The 10,558-nt window shown below is 37.3% G+C and overlaps 1 protein-coding gene across 1 annotated transcript; it reads left to right on the top strand.

Annotated features, from left to right (window-relative positions):
• Positions 1-7,958: 7,958 nt before the first annotated feature.
• Positions 7,959-10,106, top strand: Tram1l1 (translocation associated membrane protein 1 like 1). Its single transcript, XM_034499389.2, has one exon. The coding sequence runs from the start codon at positions 8,368-8,370 to the stop codon at positions 9,457-9,459; it is 1,092 nt and encodes a 363-aa protein (XP_034355280.1). The 5' UTR covers positions 7,959-8,367; the 3' UTR covers positions 9,460-10,106.
• Positions 10,107-10,558: the final 452 nt, after the last annotated feature.

Below are 10,558 nucleotides of genomic sequence, written 5' to 3' on the forward strand. Positions count from 1 at the left end.
TGTCTTGCTTGCTCCTTGGCTATTTGCATCTGTTGTATTGCTAGTTTCTCAACCTAGAACTGACTGAATACTTGCATGTAATTAAAATGGTATAAAAGTAGAAAGAAGGAAGGGGATGGGATGGGGGTTTCTAGGGAGGGGAAATGGGGAAAGGGGATGACATCTGAAATGTAAATAAGTAAAATATCCAATAACAAAAAAAAATTATGTAAATGCAAAGATGTGCTTAAGAGTATAAGGTCAGATAATATGTAGATCTTAGAAGATGAGAGACTGTTACCCACCATGATTGGCTAGGTCATTTTTATAAGATGCCTGCCTAGAACATAAAAGAGAATTCTAGATACTCTGGCCATTGGATTAGTTGCTTTTCTGTAGTTTTGATGAGATGTCCTAATGAAAGGCAAGTTAGGGAAGATAGGGTGTACTTGGGCTTACAGTTCCAGAGAAAATAGAGTCCATTATGCCAGGGAAAGCTAGGTAGCAGAAGTGTGTGGTTGAATGTCCACTCCGAGACTGATATACTAACTCATAAAAATTCTACTTCCTAGAGTTTCCAAAACTTTCCAAAACAGTGCCAGACACTGGGGACCAAGTTGTCAAGCACATGACACCAAGGCAGTCAATTCACATTCAAACCAACATCTTAAGGAAGAGAATTTATAGAAAAGCTTGTGAGACTCTCCCTCTAAGAAATTAACTGTGAAATGCTTCAGGTTGGCTGAGGGTAACCCTTTATCAATGAGACCACTCACTGGGTTCCATTAAAGAGCTGTATGCTCTGCATGTCATTTTCAGATTTGTCTGTCACCTGATTGCCTGCTAAAGATTCTGAAGTAGGCTTTTATGTTACAACATTTCTATCTAATCAAATTTCAGCATACCTTGAAATGCTTACATAAAAATTGTTTTCAGTTATTAGCCTTAAAATTCTAGTTCTCTCCTTCTCTTTCTCTTTCATTCTTTCTCTCCAAACACACAAACATAATTTATATGAATGTATGTGTTTATATAGATGTCTAACATTAATAAAATATTTAAATATATACTATATATTTTAATAAATATACTCCTATAAATGAGTGTTGAATAAATGAGTGTGTTAAATATACTATACATTTATAGTATCAAAGACATCAAAGTAATGCTTATTGATTATGTTAAGAAAGGTTTAAACTGAGTCCTAACATCAAATCTCCTAAAAAAATGTATCATAAACATATCAGAATGCTAAATTTTCTATTGGTAAAGTGTGGACATGGATGCTAACAATATTGTTGTTTTAGGCTCTTCCTGTTGCTATGCAGAATGTGTTTAATTAGGCAATTTACAACCAATAGAAAAGTATTTCCCAAAATAATGGAGGCCAGATATCCCAATGCCACATTTTCAGCAGATTTTGTTCCTGAAAGATCTCACTCTTTGCTGAAAAGATCAGGTGTTGGCACTGCTCTTTGAGTAGGACAGATTCCAAGCACTTGCCTGATGGCAGGGAAGAGAAAAGTCCCACTCACAGAACTCTCTGCAATAAGAGTACACAGATATCCATGCAGAAAAAGAAAACTACACATACAAATCAAATAATAAAATTTAGTTTAAAAAATCATCATTTTGCTCATGACCTACCTTGAAAATGTTCCTTCCCTGTCTCCTGTGCTAATGAACCTCTGACTTCAAAGAGCACTAACCACTGACATCGCAGGACAGCCAGTTTCTGGTATAATGTCCTCTCCAGTTAGTAAGTGCTTAGGTCGTTTTGTCCTGAATTCAGTAGCCCTTAGTGGTTCCCAATTTTCTCCAGTGGGTCTTACTATTGGCTTTACTTTAAATGTTTCAGTTGTATATCTTTCAAAGGAATGTTAGAGATAAAATTTATGCACGTATATAATGCTTATAGACATATATACATGCCAGAGTGTAAACAGAAAGGCATACAATGAAAAAGAAATTTCAGGGAACATAATTGACATGCTTACGGATGTTTTGTCTGTCTCAGACAGACAGGCAGACACAGACATAGACAGACAGACACATAGCTAGATGTATATATGTATATGTGCATAATAATTTGTAATGTAAATTCTCTTCCACCTATAGAAAACGCATATATGTTTCTTATGGCCCGATTGAAAATGCTTTCCTTGTTCGTTATCTGACTGTCATTGGAAAGAAGATGTGCATAAATAGATGATACCTACATTTTAGAGAAATGTGTCTGAGAGCTTTGAGTAGTTACATTAGATATGGTCAGTCCCTTTATAATCTGATAACAAAACTATATTGTGTCAAAACTTCATGGACTTTCAGAATCTTAGATGATATCCATTTACATGTTTAATACTTCAAGATTGATTACCAATCAATTTTATAAAAGATGTCCTAAAAAATGTGAATGAGTAGATAGTTTCCTAAAGGAGATATTTTAAACAAATGCCAGAGTATTTAGACATCAGTTTATTTAGCATTTAGTATTTATTTAGTATTTAGTCACTAGTATTTAATAGTTGGTTCTAATGTATGACTATTGAGCCAATGGGTGGAAAAGCTGAAGATAACAATCCTATTGCTGAATGTTCTGAAAGAAAGATTAATATAAAATATCAACCCAGAGTCTGATTAAGATGGCTCAGAAGACAAAGGTACTTCCTCTAAGCCCGAAGACAAGACCACAGTTCAATTCCTCAGAACCACATTCGAGGAGAGAATTCACTCCTGAAAGTTGTCCTCTGGTGACAATGCACATATGTATGTGCACAAACACACACAAATAAATGAATGCAGTAACAAACTTTTAAATGACAAGTTGTTTAAAACTTTCTAATACTGTTTTGGCAACTATACTTACACCTTAAATATCCCTATTAATTATTTTTACTTTCAAATAATTTAATATTTTTAAAATCATGCTGTATATTTTTATTAATTACATAGCTATACATAAATGAACATTAGTCTCATTCAGCATATATTTTGATAAACAGACTCAAAGGTAAAATGCCAGAAGATATGAAAACAGTATTTCAATAGGTATGCAAACATGAAAGTTAAGTAGAAACTAAAAAATACGGTTTTATGTATGACCCTTAAAAAGGTCTTTAGCACAATACTCTGAAGGAGACTGTCAACACTTTAAATAATTATTATTATTTATTCTGTAGAAGATCAGAACAATGGCATTTTCAAAGGATGTTAGGAAACCCTTTCTTTTGTTGTGTGTAATTTATTATATTTTCAATAACTCTACTCAGAAAGGCAATTAAACAGTTAAGAGGCAATTCAATCTTCTTTGTATGTTAGCATTGAAATATGATATCATTAATGTGCAGAATCATTATACTCTATCATCCATCCACCTATCATCTGTCTGTCTGTCTGTCTGCCTGCCTGCCTGCTTGCCTGTCTATCCATCTGTCATCTACCTATCATCCATATGTATGTGTGTGTATGTATGTCTGATCTATCTATCTATCTATCTATCTATCTATCTATCTATCTATCTATCTATCTATCTATTATCTTTCTATGTCTCTGTCTCTCTTTCTGTCTGAGACAAGCAAAGTATTTCTTAAACTGGGAAACAGAAGGACATGTTCTCTGCAGGCCTGCAACTCCTTTCACTTAGGTGCTTACTGTTAACACTCTGGTTATTCTGGCCTTCACTGTGTTCATGAGAATATTCCTTGTTCTTTTCTTAGTGCTTCACCATAAGGAATTCACAGTTCTATTCTGAAATTTTATGTAGATTTTTATTGAAACACCATCTACATTTAGAGTCTCCTGCCCACTCTATCCGAAAGATTCATTCTCATTCATGTTTCACTCTTAGTAACTGTTCTGCCTCAAATTTTAAACATCCATTAACAAGCACATGAATCTTTGTTTCTGCTCTTTAGTTCTCTACTGAGACTGAAGATTACACATTATTTTAAATAATAGATATCTGAAAGCAAAAATTATATTTTACTGGTAAAGAGATTATATTATAACCTCTTCTATGAGTTTGTGTAGACAGTGTTTCATAATATTTATTCAGTAAATTATTAATAAATACACAGACAAATAGACATTCTATAATTCTGTGACCATTACATTTTTCTTATTCTATTAAATATTTAGTCTATTTTATTTTCCAGACGCTTATGCTTAATGTGTCTAGTCAGTTATAAAAGCACCTTGGTCTTAATAAATATCTTCTCAACTGAATTTTCAAACCATTTGAAAGGTTGCAAAACCCCAGAGACTCTGTTTCTTGCACAAGCTAAATTACATTGCCTTTGCTAAATGTACTAGCTTCAGCTTGCTAATTATAAACACTGATTCAGTGTGGTCTGGGTTGGATATTTCCTGTTACTTCTTTTACTGCACATCTTGCTTTGTTCAAATGGTACAGAATTTTAGAATTCATGTTGAATTTACTTATTTGTTAATTTAAGTTACTAAGTGGTTGATATAAAATTTACATTTACTATGAGATATATAAATATTTAAAGATGAGATAAATTCTACATTACAAAGTCCATATTATTTTACCATTTACTTAAAATCAGATGCAATATCATTTTTCTGTATTATGATTACTTAAGAAACCTTTAATGGTATCCTGCAACTAAGCTCTTAAAATACACAATAACATTGATTTGCTAAGCACAGACACCCTAAAGTGACCCAATAGCATAGCTAATAGAAAGAATGAACTATTTGCAGTGCTTTAAAATATAGATTCTAAATTACAAAAGGACTTTCAGTAGAGTTTCCAAACCTCTAATATTTCTTATAATTAAATCAAGAACACAATTATAACATGCTTTTCCCACCATTTGACAAATGTCTGTGGAGTATGGTTAGAAGCTAGCTCCTCAGTTCCTCTCCTGTCAACCCTGGGTGATATTTCCACAGCTTATAAATGCTATGATTGTTGTGTAACAGAGACAAAGATTAACACATTCATGCATTTTAATTTCTGGTGGACAAAACAGCAAAAAGAAATGAGAACAAATCAAATTATAATCTTTGATGCCTATTTCGGAAATAAAATGTTATTTCCCAGGGATGAATACTAGGTTCAAGTTCAAGGTCTTGACTTTACCAAGACTGACCTCACCTCATCCTTGTCACTTTTATTAGCCACTGACTACTGTATGTACCCCAGTTGCTCACCATAAATGGGGGGGAGGGGATGTAGTGCTTTTTATCTTTGAGTAATATGTATAAAAACAAAAGCCTTATTTCCTTCATTTATAAAATCTTCAAAATTAAAGTTAGTGCAGCAAAGAAATGGATACAAATAGACTCGTTTGCACCTGCATGTAATTCAGATTCACAAGTTCTAGGCAGTATGTTTGTATATACTGCTATGTTTATTTTTACGGGACTTTTTTTTTTCCATTGTGAGAGAATTGTGTTAATTTACAAGAAGAAACAAAGTTTGTTCTCACTGGAAAGGAGACAGAACTTTACACTAGAGCTTCAACTAACGTACATCTGAAAGGTGTTGCCCATGATGTCCACCTTCTCCTTTAGCCGATCTTGTTTTTAGTAAGTAGCTTGAATGTTCAAATGGTAGATGTGATTTTAAAGCTAGATCATGAAGGACCATGGCATTTCTGTCTTGTTCCCTACACAGCTTACACTTGGGGATCTGAGTATCTGTGCCATGCTGATGTTAATATCATACCAAGAAGACTTACTTATGCAGACAGTCTGGTGGACCATCCAGACAGGCTGTGTTTCAGGTTCTATACCAATTCTAGTTGGCATGAATTTTACATTTTGAAGAAATATGTTTTTCTGGCAAAAAGCTAAAAACCTTTAATGCATGTTAGGCAAAATTATGTGTTGAAGCATCTTTCTTTTATTGAGAAAGTATAAAGAAGAAAAATAAGTTGAGATTTTAATATTTTAACATCTAAAAATAATTTAAAACTAACTCATTAATACTTTTCTTTCTTTAACAATAAAAAACATATCAATACATAAATATTTGTTCTACTTAGATATATACCGTGTTTATTTTGAGCTCAAAATAGATCTTGGTGACAAAATTAGGGGTAAAAAACTTTTCAAAAATAATTCCAAAAAGTATAAAAAAGAGTTGAATTGGGAGTCACGGAAGTGTTTTTATGTGCAGTATGCATATAATATACATACATTGACCATTTATGTTACCGATGCCATTATAAACAAAGAATTCCATATACAAAATTATCATTAGTTCAATACAGGTGCATGGGCCCTTTCTTGGGTAATTCCTGGCAAGCACTGCTCTTCTTTCTGAAAGTCCCATGAAGATCACTATGGACAAGTTTGATGTTTTTCTTTTCATTTCTTTGCACCCTACCCTTTGCATGTGTATTTTTCCTTATTTATTCTTATCTCATACATCCCCACTTCAGCCTCTCCTTCCTGCACTCCTCGCCTCCCCTCCTTTGTTTCCCTTCAGAAAAGAACAGGCTCAAGGAATATCTTAAGATATGCCTCAGAAGATGCAATAAAACTAAGTACAAACCCTCATACCAAGGCTGGAGGAATCAACCCAATAGGAGGGAAAGGGCCCCAGAACCGAACATCATTAGAGTCGACGACACCCCTACTCTCATTGTTAGGAGTTCCACAAAACCCCAAGCTAAACCACCATAGCATGTGTGCGGAGGACCTAATTCAGACCCATGTATTCCCTTTGATTGGTGACGAGTCTCTCTGAGCCCAACTTAGTTGCATGTTTATTTCTCATTCCTTGGCGATTTTACCTTAAATTGCTCTCACTGTGGAATTGCCAAATTCAATAATTGATCATGGATAAACAAAGAAAAGTCAGTGTGATTGATGATCTGTAAAAAAAAAAATGTGAATTATGCAGTGAAGAATCACTTGATAGAGAATTCTTATTACACAAAAACATGTATATTTTTCTTAATTCAAGAACACTTCTCATAACAAACTGTATTTTTCTCTGGAAAATCTAAGATGCCTTCCATTGATAGGAATATTTGGTTCAAAATCTTCAAGCTACATAACCAAGGTTCTATTTATACCTACCCCGTTATGCCATGCAGAGAACTGAAGAATGACGATAAATCTCAGCGCCCTTACAGGAAATGCTTTATTTCTTTTAAAAAGTCCTGTAGCATTATTCTTTTGAAGTGCATATTTTATACTTTTAACCATCATTCCTATCCATAGGATTTTACACTCATATGACAGATAAAGGACAAATTCACTCCCCGTTAGAAGCGGTATTTGAAAACTGACATAAAACTTATGTTGACAAAGCTAGGAACATGGCTTTTCTTTAAAATGAATTTAACATAAGCTAAAAACGGTACACACAGACAAATGAACCCTGGAATTCACATCTGTCTGAGTGAAGTCTTGTTTTATAACCAGAGGACCGACCCAAGACCTGCTAGGTCTCTGCTTCCCACTGCCTTGCAGATTTTTAAAATTATTAGCACCTCCACAGCCATTTTTGTTCTAATAGAAATCTTTTCGAAACTGCTTTTTCGCACTGGTGTTGCCAGGTTTGACTGATTTAACATAAAGACAGCACAAAACAGCGCTGAAAATACTCTGGTTCCACCCAGGATTTAAATTGTGGCTACTGGCATTTACTAGACATAGTGGTGGTGATAGTGGCAGGCACGGTGTTAGGAGCTCCTGCCTCAGTTTCCTGTCACAAAGAGGTTGGGGAGAGGCGATTGAAGGGGAGGGAGGGAAAGAAAGGGAGAGACAGAGAGTCAGAGGCAAAGACAAAAACACAGAGAGGGGACACAGACAAAGAGATGGAGACATGCACACATTGGAGAGAGAGGGGGGGGGAGAAGAGAGAGAGAGAGAGAGAGAGAGAGAGAGAGAGAGAGAGAGAGAGAGAGAGAGAGAGAGAGAGAGAGAGAGAGAGAGAGAGAGAGAGAGAGAGAGAGAGAGAGAGAGAGAGAGAGATTGAATTTGATTTTATTTGATTTTCACAGCATCAGCCTTTAGGGGAAGGTGAGATTCCTAAGAGATCAGTAGAGAGCACTAGGGAACTCGCTGCTTTGTTGCCATGGTGATGATGGCAATGGTAATGACAGTGGCACCAGATTTCCCAGTTCCTGGGAAGCCCCTCCGGCTCCCGCGGGTGGGCGGCGGCGATCGGTGCGGCAAATCCGCGCTCGCACCCCGGCCTGCGGGGCAGGGGCGCGGCGCTCGATTTCCTTTCCTGCCTCAGCAGCCCCTGTGCGCATGCTCGGCCTACGCGGCCCCAGCCTTTGATTGATCGGTCGGCAGCCGCTGCGACCCTAGGCTGCTGACGGGCGGGGATGGGGAGCCCGGCGCTGGGAGCGGCGCAGTGATCAGCGGTGGCGGCCGGTGAGTACCGGTGAGTACCGCGGCATGGGGCTCCGCAAGAAGAACACCAGGAACCCCCCGGTGTTGAGCCACGAATTCATGGTGCAGAACCACGCGGATATGGTCTCCTGCGTGGGCATGTTCTTCGTGCTGGGACTTATGTTCGAGGGCACGGCCGAGATGTCGATCGTGTTCCTCACCCTGCAGCATGGAGTCGTTGTCCCAGCGGAAGGGGTGCCCTCGGGGTCCAGGACCCTGTACCATTATGGGGTCAAAGATCTGGCCACAGTGTTCTTCTACATGCTGGTGGCCATCATCATCCATGCCACCATTCAGGAGTATGTGCTAGATAAGGTCAGCAGGAGACTGCAGCTGACCAAAGGCAAACAAAACAAATTGAATGAGGCCGGGCAGCTGTGTGTGTTCTATATAGTGTCTGGTATCTGGGGCATGATCATTCTGGCCTCTGAGAACTGCCTGTCAGACCCCACTCTATTGTGGAAGTCTCAGCCCCACAACATGATGACGTTTCAGATGAAATTTTTCTACATCTCACAGTTGGCTTACTGGTTTCATAGTTTTCCGGAGCTCTACTTCCAGAAAGTCAGGAAGCAAGATATCCCGGGTCAACTCATCTACATTGGCCTCCACCTCTTCCACATTGGAGGGGCGTATCTCTTGTACTTGAACCACCTGGGCCTGCTGCTTCTGATGCTACACTATGCTGTCGAGCTCCTCTCTAGCGTGTGCAGCCTGCTTTACTTTGGTGATGAGCGGTACCAGAAAGGGTTGTCTTTGTGGCCTATCGTGTTTATATCCGGGAGACTGGTGACATTGATTGTCTCGGTGATTACAGTAGGGCTTCACTTGGCCGGGACAAATCGGAATGGTAATGCTCTCTCTGGTAATGTCAACGTGTTGGCAGCGAAAATCGCAGTTCTGTCGTCGAGTTGCAGTATCCAGGTGTACATAACATGGACCTTGACTACCGTCTGGCTTCAGAGATGGTTAGAAGATGCGAATCTTCACGTTTGTGGGAGGAAGAGGCGGTCCAGGTCGAGAAAAGGCACAGAGAATGGAGTGGAGAATCCGAATAGAATAGATTCTCCACCAAAGAAGAAAGAGAAAGCTCCTTAAGCAGTTCCAAGCTAATTGAGTCTTACCTCCAAGGGAATCCACTCCTTACTATGTGGTGTCTCTGTGCTAGAGATTTTCTGTTCTTCAGAACGGGTCGTGCTTTTTGAATATTGCTATTGCATTGTCTAATGTGTTTTTAAGGTTTTGCAGCTGTATGAGTGGGGGCGGGGAGGAATTAAGACTAAACCACTCAGCCTCTCATACAGAAAGAATAGTTAATGGACCAACATCATATTTAGTTTAGATTGTCACCTCAACGATTTTCCAAACGTTTCGTGGTGATGGCTGCAGAATTGTGTGTATAAATAACAGTTTCCTGCTTCCAGTGTTCTTTATCACATTAACAAGACTGATAGCAAAGTAGTTTTCTCCATGTTCTCTTGCAGGATAAAATGGAAAATCTGATAAAGGTTGAACTCAAATCAGTATTATGTAATCGTTGTTTATTTTTTTTAAATTGTTTTAAATTTACAACGGAAAGTATTTGTCAAACCACCAAAAATATGTGTTTAATTTCATAAGCAGTGATTGTTAGTGCTACGCCCCATTGCCCCCATTAAAGCATCAAAATATGAATAGATGACATGTGTGGTGATAGTGACATTATTAAATCAAAATACCTTTAATAAATATGATGAATTACTGAAGAGGTAAACAACTTCTTCCTGTTTATTTTAAACACTTCTCCAGGAAAACTCACAAAATTCAATATTACTGAAAAAAAATCTATCTACTCTTAATATTTATTAAGAATGGTTTTCACAGATTCATAAATTTGGTGAAAGCAGTGTATCAGAAGAATACTATTTAATATATAAACGATTTTAAAAGTAACACTATGGATAAACTTGTATATACAGATACACTGTTTAAATAACATATATTATAAATACATATTTGTGTGTGTGTATGTCTGTGTGTCTGTGTGTCTGTGTGTATAGCTAATTATATCTGGGAAATATTTGACATATTAAACTCCATTTGAAGATGAAGTGGCCAAATAAATTTATGAATGAATTTTAGAATGATGTTGTTATTGTAGCTTCCATCCCTCATTGGGATACATCAATATAGGGTGATCTTGTTCATTATACATATA

The sequence above is a fragment of the Arvicanthis niloticus genome, chromosome 4, assembly GCF_011762505.2.
Source record: "Arvicanthis niloticus isolate mArvNil1 chromosome 4, mArvNil1.pat.X, whole genome shotgun sequence".
Classification (NCBI taxonomy): Eukaryota; Metazoa; Chordata; class Mammalia; order Rodentia; family Muridae; genus Arvicanthis; species Arvicanthis niloticus.